The sequence below is a fragment of the Osmerus eperlanus genome, chromosome 1 (genome assembly GCF_963692335.1).
Source record: "Osmerus eperlanus chromosome 1, fOsmEpe2.1, whole genome shotgun sequence".
Taxonomy (NCBI): Eukaryota; Metazoa; Chordata; class Actinopteri; order Osmeriformes; family Osmeridae; genus Osmerus; species Osmerus eperlanus.
In genome coordinates, this window is record NC_085018.1 from 18,517,520 (window position 1) to 18,530,159 (window position 12,640).

General features: G+C 38.2%; 2 protein-coding genes across 2 annotated transcripts; both read left to right on the forward strand.

Moving 5' to 3' along the window:
• Positions 1 to 2,002: 2,002 nt before the first annotated feature.
• Positions 2,003 to 4,795, forward strand: LOC134024075 (homeobox protein Hox-C9a-like). Its single transcript, XM_062466490.1, has 2 exons — positions 2,003 to 2,621; positions 3,724 to 4,795. Exons 1-2 carry the CDS (start codon positions 2,078 to 2,080, stop codon positions 3,966 to 3,968), a joined length of 789 nt encoding a protein of 262 aa, XP_062322474.1. The 5' UTR covers positions 2,003 to 2,077; the 3' UTR covers positions 3,969 to 4,795.
• Positions 4,796 to 9,444: 4,649 nt separating this feature from the next.
• On the forward strand, positions 9,445 to 12,152 carry LOC134024081 (homeobox protein Hox-C8a-like). The gene is made up of 2 exons (XM_062466504.1): positions 9,445 to 10,182; positions 10,677 to 12,152. The coding sequence occupies exons 1-2, from the start codon at positions 9,753 to 9,755 to the stop codon at positions 11,021 to 11,023; spliced, it is 777 nt and encodes a 258-aa protein (XP_062322488.1). The 5' UTR covers positions 9,445 to 9,752; the 3' UTR covers positions 11,024 to 12,152.
• The last annotated feature ends 488 nt before the right edge of the window (positions 12,153 to 12,640 follow it).

Below are 12,640 nucleotides of genomic sequence, written 5' to 3' on the forward strand. Positions count from 1 at the left end.
TACAGCACAGTTTAAATCTCTTGCCATACCAAAACATAAATGTCCAGAATTTAAGAAGCTTGATTAAATATTTGTGTTACTTTCTTTGAATGACTATGCACATCTTTTGCATCTTTAATACATTGAAAATAGCCAACATATATTGTAATGTAAATTTTAATATAGCCAAAAACAAACATTTGAAAACTAAATAAACGTACCCTCAGTTAAATATATAATTCCACTAAAATACAAAGTTTCCCATTTAATGGTTGCAATTGATCAATGTGTTATTTGATTTGCATAGATTTGTCATATTTAGCATAGCATATTCTGTCTATATTTGAAAGACATCCCACAATGACAACAACATAGAACACAAAGTCGATTACAGTGCAGAGTTACTGACTTGAAATCAAGAAATTAATAAGACATTATTGCACAGGTAAACGGTTATTGAGCAATGATGTGTAGGCTATGCGTAACCCCTTTATTCACATCTTATTTATTAGGCCTGTATATTTCTGCAAATATAGCTATATTTTAGCATTTAATGATAATGTCATTAACCAATGGCATAGTTTTAGAAGCCCATTAATGAGAATTTTGCTAAAGCCTTGTGGTGGTAGTTTCTCAGTAAGTTAAACATATTGCCTACTGTTTGGGGTAACAAACAACGCAACCAAGACAACTTTTCTGCATAACTATAAGTCCACAAGAATGTACATGCAAGGACAGAATTAGATTATTCGTTAATCCTAAATGAGTCCTACAGAACTAATCTAACTCAGAACTCATCAGAACTATGATCATGATACTCATTATGCACTGCACCGCAATGCGTAGAAGGCTAAAACGACAAGAAGTTCATGTAGCCAAGGCTTTAGGCATATCCTATTCGTATCATAATTTGTATGACTCCAAAGCTAAGATACTAAACATTGTAACTCAAGAGACGGCAAAGTCGCCATGCATTGTCTTTGTGAGATAACTTGGTATGTGACATTGACATAGCCTACTTAGTGTTTTTAGGCTTGGTGCTGAGACTAAGAGAGTTTTGGCAGCCGAAACAAGTTTGTGGTTAGAGAAGCATGTTTTAAACAGATTTTGACAATCAAGGTAGCCCACACGCCATAAATCAAAATCCATATGCCTTTCTGTGGACAGAGGAAATTATTTAAAATTATATTTTGATATTGACTGCACAAGGTTATAAAATACCAATTACATTTCAATTGTGAGTAACAGACTTGCTGTCCACATCTAGGTTACATCAGGAAGAAACAAAGCACTGGTTTCCCGAATGTATTAGTTTATAGATAGTTCATCATAGTAACGATGGTACATTTTGGTGCATTTTAACATATTGGTTTTAAATGTATGCGAAATGAAAAAGGTGGTTGTTGTTTTTGATTACACATTTATTACCAATCAAATGCTCCCCATACCACTTTAGGGTAGATGAACGTGAACGGTCTCTCCATGTTTAGACTTACTGTTCTTCAAGTGTATGTGATAGACAAAGTCTTACATGAATCATAACACACGTCAGCAATTTAATAGGCTTTGTAATCTGTTTTGTAGGTATTGATGCAACAAAATCTGAAAGAATGGGTCAAAAGTCTAATTTGACCAAATGTTGCTTTGAAATGATCCCTTGTGTTCATCCAAATGTTTAAATTGTGATGAGCTAAACTGCATGGGAAAATAGTACTTATGTTCTGTCGGCAACTAGCCTATACCTCTACTCCATGAACTAGTCGATAGTCTTAAATATACATGTGAGTAGGCCTATGACGAGAGAATAAACATAATTCTTGATCTACTGAGTCAAATTTGTAAGTTATTTGCACCATTGCTATATTCACACCAGTTCTGATGTGCAAGTAAAACTGTCCAGACAGTAGCTTGCTTGCGCATTAATCGACTTTGCAGTTAGAGGTCCCACCACGTGTCCTGCTTTGGCCAATGAAAATAAAGTAAACCAGGGAGAAATAATTACCTGACTTGATTGTTCTAGGGGTAAGGTAAAAAAAACTATACACTCGATGTAATAATCTGATGCATGTAAAACAGAAAAGAGTTAAGGGTAATCGTCATGTCAACCACGGGTCCCATAAGCAATTATTATGTGGATTCTCTCATCAGTCACGAAGTCGAGGATGTGCAGCTGGCGTCGCGGTTATCCGTTCCCGAGCTTCTTCCCAGTGGTTCTCGTCCGACGACACTAGTGCCAGAGTGCTCAGACTTTTCATCCTGTAGTTTTGCTCCAAAACCGACTGTCTTTACCTCGTCCTGGCGCCCAGTTCACTCTCAATCTTCGGTGGTCTATCACCCATATACCCATCAGCCGCAGATTGGGACGGACTCGAGGTATGTTCGCTCATGGTTGGAGCCAATATCGGGGACAGTATCCTTTCCAAGCTACCCGGTAAACACCAGACACTTTGGGCTGAAAACCGATAATCTCACGGATTGCAGGGTCGGTGATTGCTTTGCTTCCAGTACACGAGGATATACGGACTATTTCTACAACTCGCCTGTTGTTATCCGAGATAAGACACAGCAGAACATCCCTTCTCCGGAGCTGGACGTTTCGGCACCCACGAAGCACAAAGACGACAAACCAGAACTAGACCCGAGTAAGTGGCATCCAAGTCAGTTTATTACTTTATATCGTTTCGCGTGTGATGTCCATCCTTATGGACTTTTTTCCTCCTCTTTCTGTCATCCCCCAGTGACAACAAAATTATCTACGTTCTCTTATTTTTAACAAGTGTATTTAGGGGCTTTTTGACAGTGTTAGTCAACACAAACGCCAATCCCGGTAGGTTGTAAAATAACTAGAAGCTGTAAAAGAGCTATAAAATGAAGGCATTTCTGTAAACAAGTTTCACATCGCATAGTCAATGACTAATACAGATTTCTAAGACTCCACACCGGGTTATCTTCATATTTGTTCAAGTTTATTACCTTTAATATTTGTATTTGGCTTTACATAAGCTGTGGTTTAGTGTAGGCTAAACCTGAGGTGCGGCTATTTTTACTGTCTAGTGCCACGAGGGATAGGCAAACAAACCCAGAGTTCTATTTGAAAACGTATAACAATGTTAAACTCATGTTAAATGTAACACAGTGTGAAATTAGCCATTCGGCCTCGGCTATTTTTTTACCGTCCAATTATTGTTAAATTATTATGGTCCTAATTAATATGTTAAACAGTAGCCTATAGACATGCTTTTATTGTTGACTATCAATATAGGTTAACCCCAATCAGATACAAGACAACAATCATTTGAATCATGGACTACATTGCTTCTAATTAGGAACAATCAGACATGCCAACACATAGCAATGTCAGAGCGAAGCATCTAGCTGCGTCGGTCGCAGACCTGCACAGACACGAAGCCAAAGGCTTTTAAAATATTTTATGAGCCAATAAAACAAATGGCACACTCACCAGTTTACGACGCTGTGCCTTGCTAGCCACAGTTGATGATTCTAAAGATGATCTGAGAATTTTACGATTATATACAGATTGTAGGCCAATCAGTGTATTCCTATAGATTTAGGTCTATTATCTAGGTTATAATGAACGATAGTTTCACCTGATTGGAAATCATGGTAGGCTAATGATTTCTATTTTTGTCAGAATGCCTGTGAATGTGTAAAGCTAAATGTGTACCTATTTATTGGCCTAAACGTATAGGCTACTTTAATGGTGTTCTTTTTCCCATTTTATAGACAATCCGGTCATTAATTGGATACATGCAAGGTCAACAAGGAAGAAGAGGTGTCCTTATACAAAATATCAGACGCTTGAACTGGAAAAAGAGTTTTTGTTTAATATGTATCTTACTAGGGATCAACGATACGAGGTGGCACGGGTTTTGAATCTGACCGAAAGACAAGTCAAGATATGGTTTCAGAATCGTCGAATGAAAATGAAGAAGATGAATAAAGAGAAGACGGAGACCAATGAGCAATAACGCACCTTGGTGACACATATGCCTTTAAAATGTAAGCTATAAAAAATATCACTGTTCAAGGGCACCTGATATCTCCAAATGAAAAAGTTCCTATTTCCAAATACGCCCGATGAATTCAGGTCTATAGCGCAGGACTGCAAAGCCTCAATACGATTGTATCCCAGTATCCGTATGCAGCTTGTTGAGAGTTTTCGCTTGATGTTTAGAGAGACACTGATCTGGGACACTATCTTTAATGTTCTTTATTTCTGGGAGTGTGTGTGTGACAAAACCTGTGTATTTAGATGCTGCACACACTTGGCTACATCATATTCGAATTTTTATTTTCACATTAAAGGGCATGCAGATGTAGCCTAGACTCGTGTTTTTATTGTATATTTTCTCATGACAGTAGGCCTACAGGGCTGTTTCCCAATAGCAATTTATCTTAGTTGTTAAGAGTGTTTTCTACGAGAAAAATAACGAACGGTCGTTAGCCTATATTTTACGTGCGTTTCCCAAACATGCTCTTAACAAGAACCCTGTCTCAAGAACTAGCCTACTTAAGACGCTTGTGTGGAAATGTGATTGTTCTTTCGCAACTTCAGGACTTGTGTTAAATAAATTAACTAAAATAATTGAGTAATCACGGTACACAAAAATTCTTACTTACTGTCGGTACAGAAAACGCTTTACATTTACGGCTATATCATAATTTGTAGGCCCTGTTATCATTTTTATATATATAGGCCATCGTATGTAGCTAAAACTAGTTCACATGATGTAGGCATGTATGCATATAGCAGGTGTAATAACTTTTCAATCAGCGGGATGCATTTATGAAATGAATATGTCAAATCAAATCAAATTTATTTGTATAGCCCTTTTTACACCCAAGCATGTCACAGAGGGCTTCACATATGCCCATAGAACTGCCCCTCAACCAACCTAAACCCTCAAGGAAGACAAGGAAAAACTCCCAAAAAACTCTCAACAGGAGAAAAAAAAATGGAAGAAACCTTGGGAGGAGCAATTCAGAGAGGGATCCCCTCCTCCAGAGACGGTTGGTGGGAGAGAGGAGCAGAACACAGGCTAAACATAGTCATACAGTGTCGATGGGTTTTTAAAACACCAAAATCCATTATTCAACTTTATAGATGCAGGACAGGACCGGGAGACTCGCGGCCAGGTCCAGCGTTGGCTGACCGACGACCAGGCAGGTGCTGACAACTCAAACCCCCCACACCACAAGGGATGTGTGTGGGGGGGGGGGGGGAGAGAGGAGAGCAGGGATTAGAGAATGCCAGGAGCAGCTAACAGTTACAGTCATAATAGAATGAGATCCCCACCGGTCAAGTGTGGACTGGTGCAGCAATTTAACAGAGCAAAAAAGGGGAATTTGATGCAACCCCACACACCAAGACAGCGACAGCCCCCCTCATTTGGAACATGAAATCTGTTCCAGGGGAAGAGAACTCTAAAATAAGTTATACTTAAAGAATAAGGATGGAAACAACCCGTCCCCCGTTGCCTCCAACTAGTAACATACTTACCTTTAACAGTCGTAGAATTGACTAAACAATAACGTTTTTAACCAAATTTTAAACGTCGAAACCGTATCAGACTCCCTAATTGAGACGGGTAGTTTATTCCAGAGAAGAGGTGCCCTATATGAGAACGCCCTATCTCCAGCTGTTTTTTTCTTAATTTTGGGAACCACCAGATAGCCGGCATCTTGAGATCTAAGTGTCCTTGCGGGGCAATAGGGTGCAAGGAGACCGGAGAGGTACAGTGGTGCCAATCCATGCAGAGATTTGTAGGTTAGTAGTAGAACTTTGAAGTCAGCTCTGGCTTGGATAGGGAGCCAGTGTAGAGAGACAAGAGTGGTCAATAGTCTAGCAGCAGCATTTTGCACCCGCTGTAAAAAAATTTAGGTGGGTAATTGGGAGGCCAGAGAACAACACATTGCAATAGTCCAATCGGGACGTAACAAATGCATGTATTAGTTTTTCGGCATGTATACATATGTAGGCCTAGCCTAATTCGCACATCATCTGATTAAAGACATGTGTAGCCTAGTTCATAGAAAATATTACAGTTTCAGTTTAACTTCTGTACAACAAATAAAATAAATTTTGTTTTTTTCATCTCGAACTATCTTTACGCATCCATGTAGCCTCGTTTTTAGGGTTGGCCTACTGGTGTCTCCACTGAGTCTCTTTGCTTAAGACGCACTTAGCGATCTACGATTGCTCAGGAGCTCTCGTTAATCTACGAGCATTTCCAAGAGTCTCTTTAGCTACGATGGCTTTGGGAAATGGCCCCTAAAACTAAGATCAGCCGTTGGATGGATTCAACGACCAACTTCGTCTTATGATGCTTTTGGGAGGTTTTGTTACTTTTTCCTCTGTATGCCTCGAGTTTATGTGGTGAAATATTCAATCTGCACCAGAAGTATTTCTTTAGCTTTATGTAATGTAGCTTTATGTTGTGAACATATGCCATTATTATCAGCAACAAAATGACAAGCATTTGTTTCCCCTCGTATAGCTATGCTGTTTTTGGACTCTAGCTACATCGAGTTGTTTCGTTGTTTATCTCATATGTGTTGTTGTGTAATTAGAATTGAATGGGATTTGAAGTGTAAAGAAAAACTGTCTCTCAGAATTTATTTTCTTTATTCTTGGTTACTAGACTGAATTGGCCCTCTTCTCGATGTGCCACAAAAAAATCCTGACAGGATGCTGAGATTTTAGTGCCCAATATAGTGGGACATTTCCGTCTTGGAGCACAGAGAAATGTAGGTGTTTACGACACTTCTTGAGGCATTGCTGTTGGTCTTGCATCCAATCGAACAAAGAAAATCTGGCAGAACTGGCTAGACGTCTGGGCTAAATTACTTTATTGTTCTTATGGTGTGCCTCTTTCAAAATAACCTTATTACACTTGTTTTGTCTGCTTCAAATGCGTCTCTGTGGCCCTTTATCAATAGTTTTTCGACTCTGAAAGTGGTAGGAGGGAAAAGGAGGGGGCAAACTTCAATTCTGCCTACTTTGTTCTTCAACGATACGAAATTTATACAGCCTGTTTCCTTACAAAACACTGACATGATGCCATGCGAAATTGGCATAGGCCTATTCCAACAATCCAAGTAGGCTATGCTCATAGACATATGTAAGCCAATACAAAATGAGTTCACTAATGATGATATCATCCAATAGCCTTTAAACAGCATCCATATTGGAGATGTTTAAAGAATATTTATATTTAGGGCATATTATATTGGTGGTTAACTTTTATTATTTATATAACTTATGTCTAAGTTAAGAGTATAGGCTATACCAATTATTTGTAGTCTACTGTTTAAGAAAGTCTATTGTTGTAGTTTTTTACGAGGCCAATATATTAGTCTTTATGTCATGACTTAGGCCTATACAATGTTTACATGTCATTCATTAAGCAGACGCTTATATCAGAAGCGACGTACAAATAACCTTGTTCATCTATAGGCTAAAGAAAGTAGGTCTACAGCAGAATCAGATCAAGGATTGGAAGCAGTTCTACAGTTTTTCGGTAGTCAGAGTAGATTAACTGTCATTTTTCACAAGCAACATCGCAAAGTATCTCTGCTACAAGGCACGGTGAACAAAAAATGATAGTACAATATCTCAGTTGCTTAAAGAGTAACAAGAATAACTAGAACAAATAATGTACCCATCCCTCCCAGCCACTTAAACCGTTATTTTGATCCTTTTCCCATTTTCAATAAGAAGTTTTACTACTAGTTTTAGCTACAATAATAACTGTGAACAATGTTGAGATGTAACACATTAGATGTAGCCTACAAGAGACGACGTGAGCTCTGAAATTGTTCATCAAGTGATGGCCGTTTTCTTGGCTAATTCACTTCATTTTGATATGTTATAGTATAATAGCCTATAGCCGATCTTTAATGGTCTATCTTTAAATAAATAATACTTAAAAGTTGTCTTAATTTCATAGAGGGATAGGCTACATGGCTTGGACAGAATGTTTAGAAGGATTATATTGCCATTTTAATGCACAGGACAGTGATGGGTTATATTTAACCTACGTATGTTTAGCCACAAGATGTCACTGTGGACTAAGCATTTAACGTTTGAGAACGTGTTTTTTATGCCAGAAGCTTTGGCATTAAAACAAGTGCAATGTCTTCAACCTCTTTGGCTAATCTTATCCCAAATGTAGGCAATACGCGGGTAAAATGAAACTACAATTCATAGGATAAATAGTTCATGGGCAAATAGAAAAGGCTTTGAGTAGACTATACTACTGCTTGACCGTTTTACATTTACATTTATGCATTTAGAAGACGCTTTTATCCAAAGCGACTTCCAAAAGAGAGTTTTACAAAAGTGCATAGGTCACTGATCATAACAACGAGATAGCCCCAAACATTGTGGGTAGCCAAAACATGAAGCCTCATTGTGAAAACTAAATAAGTCCTAAAGGGAAGAACCATGAAAGCATGTAGTTGAACAAGTTACAATTAAACAATTTAACAACATGAACCTCAAAAGTGCAAGGGTGTACCTGTGGGGAAAAAGCAAGCAACAAAAATATATTACACAGCAAGTACAATAGTTTTAAGTCAGTTACAACTAACCAACAAGAGCAACAAGACTCAACAAGAGATAATTCCTAAGTGCCGTTGTACTCCCGGAACGAGTGAGTCTTGAGCCTATTCTTTGCCGTTTTAAATTGATGTGAATATATTTTCACAGATGTAACCTACTGTAGGGTTAGGGTTAGAATAACCCTTTGTTATTGTTGTTCATCGTGAAACAATTCATTTTCTAAGGTGAAGGTCGAATGGAATAAATCACAATTTACAACAACTCAAAGGCAGATGGCAAAACGTTTATTTTTAGTCATTCATAAAATCAAGTTCAGATAAAGTAAGCCTGTTTTAAAATTGCACCATACAAGTAGACTAATACGGAATTAGACGGAATTATAATAAATATTAGGCTATACCTATAAAACTTCCCTTAAAACCAAAAATGTCGTACATGTCTCCTCGAAGCATGCAGAATATAAGCAAAAATGAGATCAGATGTTGTATGCATATATACGTTTTGTGACCACTCGACTATGACAAAACAGTGTGTCTGTGTGTCAGAGAGAGAAAGGGGGCATCATGTACAAAGTAAATGTCAGAAAACAAAGGACTATATCTGATATACCAAAAAAATACACTTCTATATTCGTTAAAATAAAAGAAATTCACACACAAATGAGCGTCAAACTGTTTTGTAGACAGGACCAGAAGACGGACATATTGGCCTATTGCACCGTGACATCTAGGCTAAATTTCCAGTTCTAAATCAACATTCAGTTTCTGCAGGTCCGTAGACGTCTGAGTAAACCGTGCAAGTGGGAGGAGGTTGAAGGTTGGTATAGGGAGAGAGAAGGAAGGTGGTTTATGTCGTGTAAGGAGGGAGGGGGTGCTTGTGAATGTGTTGGAGGAGCTAGCCAGCTTTAGCTATAGCTCACATTAACCATTCACGACATAAGGCGGACTTGAGGCTGCAAAAGAAAGAAAAGAAAAGGCGAAATAAGTAGGCTAGTTGTATACAAAAATCTGAGTAGTCTAACATCTAGAAAGGTTGTAAGGGAGCCGGCGCAATTTGTTTCCGTCATTGTATATTTCTTTATGGTTTTGTGGTGTCGTGCTTTTTATATATGGGGTTTGGAAAAGGACTTCGGTAATAATTGCTATTGTCATCAGCCTGAACTTCAGCTGTGACATTATTTAGGAAAAACATGAGTTCCTATTTCGTCAACCCTCTCTTTTCAAAATATAAAGGTGGCGAGACCTTGGAAACAACTTACTACGATTGCAGGTTCCCTCAAAGCGTCACACGAAGCCATGCGCTGGTGTATGGAGCAGGAGCGGCAGCATCAGGCTTTCAGCATCCGCCTCATCACGTCCAAGATTTCTTTCACCATGGGACGCCGGGAATATCAACACCGGGTTACCAACAGAACCCATGCGCACTGGCTTGCCGTGGAGATGCCTCAAAATTTTATGGATACGAAGCTCTGCCCAGACAACAGCTTTATGGTACCCAACAAGAGGCTAGCGGGGCACAATACCCAGACTGTAAATCGGCAAATGGCACCAACATCGGAGAAGAACAAGGCCACTTAACAAATCCTCCAAGTCTACTGTTTCCGTGGATGAGACCGCATGGTTAGTATAAACTCACATTCCTATATCCTATTCCATCAAATAAACTGACCTGTAAATTAAACTTTAAGTCTGTAAAGTAAACTGCACAGTCTGCAGTGGTGTGTCGTCATGATTGGACATGATATCTGTAAATTGTTGGATAAAAGGCAGATGCAAAGTATACAAAACAACACCGTAAACCATGCATTCAAGCCCATTCTAAATAATCAACTTAAAGTTAACCGAAAACACTAAACAGTGAGTGTTTTTGGCCCTTAGATGAAAAGACAGCTAGGGTCAAGGCGAGGATATAACAAACAAGCTCTTCAAAAGCTATACCTCTGCCACAATAACGCGCACACGCACCCGCGTCAACATTATTAGATGTAGGCCACTAACCAACAAGTGTGTGTTTGAGTTCTTAGTATAATTTTTTTCACAAATATGCTATTCATTCATGTAAATGTATACCTTTCAATCATGCCTTCTAAATGTGAGCTCTTTCCATACCATAGCTCCAGGAAGACGCAGTGGTCGTCAGACCTACAGCCGATACCAAACTCTGGAGCTGGAGAAAGAATTTCTGTTTAATCCATACCTCACCCGTAAACGTCGGATCGAGGTATCTCACGTTTTGGGATTAACAGAACGACAGGTGAAGATTTGGTTCCAAAACCGACGAATGAAGTGGAAAAAGGAGAACAACAAAGACAAATTTCCAGGCCAAAAAGGACAGTTAGAGACCGAGGGCAAAACAGAGGGTGAGATCGACGGAGAGAGAGAAGAAGAGTGCAACGATGACGCCGTAGCAGCCCAGATTGATAAAAAGGAAACTGGAGACGAAGAAGATACAAAAGAATAATCTTATTCTAAATGTATAAGTGATATGCTTGGTCCTAACATGAGGAAGGGGGGAGAAAGAAAAGGGTGCGCGTGTGTATGGTGGTGGGGGTGGGTTGTAAAGATGAAAATAACATTTTTGACCATCCTTTTATTAAGACAATAAGTGAATAAGTAAATCGTTTTTATTAAATTATTTGGAGAAAAAAAGCTCTGATCCCCATTGTGTAAAGCACTTGGTTCATGTTCTAATCACTAATGCACAACTTGGAGATATGGATCCATATTAGCCTGTAGGCTATTATATGATTTGAAATACAATATTTAGGTTACACTAACTGTGTGATCTTATCTGAAAATCATTTGACTGTTTATCTTAGTTCATGGGAAAATATGAACTTTCTTATTTTCCAATAAGTTTCCAAAGTTTCCAAATCCGAATGTGGACAATTAATGCTACCTATATGGGAATATTCAATAGAGAATTGACGATCATGTAAAATAGGCCTATATCCAGGTAAATATTGTATTGCCATCTGTTTGCATTAGGCCCATGCATATTTGTCTTTCTTCAATATCTATAAAACATACATTTTTTTCTCTGAGCAGTATAATGCAGCAGACTACCTATTTGGGATCTTGTTTTCCAGCTGACAACTTGATTGTTGGAATAGCGAAACCAAACTACCTACTACTACTGCTACTGCTCAAATATAAGTTCTGACCAAGGCTACACTGATTGGCAAATTAATGACTTGACATAATCAGGACACTACCATTGTGCACTTGTTTCTATGAGTACAGTCCCTGATGTGTGTACAGATTGGAAAAAAATCTGTCCGCGCCATGCACGCAATTTTTGGATAATTTGTGTACCAACAACTTATACTTCCTAAAGGAACACACATTTATATCACCAATATTGTATAATTTCATCGAATACGTGTAGTTAGACCTATTTGTATAATTCATCAGCTACTTTATGATTATTTTATTATTACGGTGATGAAATATCATCAAAGTTTTTGTATTGCACTGAAACATCAATGTTCGTATTTTCGTATGAATAAGCTTGATTTCTAAACATTTTCAACATAAGTGATGTGCACACTCTTGACATTGAGATGTTCAAATAAATTGAATGAAAACTCCTGTTTCCTCTCATTGTTGGAAAGATAGTCTGGTATAAACCACATGCCCATTTGAGGACACACCCATAGGCTCGACTAAGTTGTATTTGTTTTTTTAGTACTGAATCATATATTTGTAGCATCACTTCACATAGATTTTTTTTAAATGAACTCATAGTTGTGTACAGTAGACCGAGCCAATACTTTCTTTTAGTATAGAAAACTTGTGTTGTCATGCCCTCTGATGCATGTAGGCCTAGTCAAACCAAGTTGTGATGCAGTTAAGCAGTTATTATCTTGAAATTGTGCAAAATAAATACTCAAACTGAATTTTTGGTTCTTGAATTTACAAAAAATTCAATCTCACCGTAAAGTTGTGTAGTAGGACTATAATTGTGTACTATATTTGAGTGGACGTGGAAGTTGTGGAGTGTTTCAGTTTTAGCGTAGACCACAATATTCAAATACTTTTCAAAAATATTGTAGGCTATTTTATGCAACTTGAATTA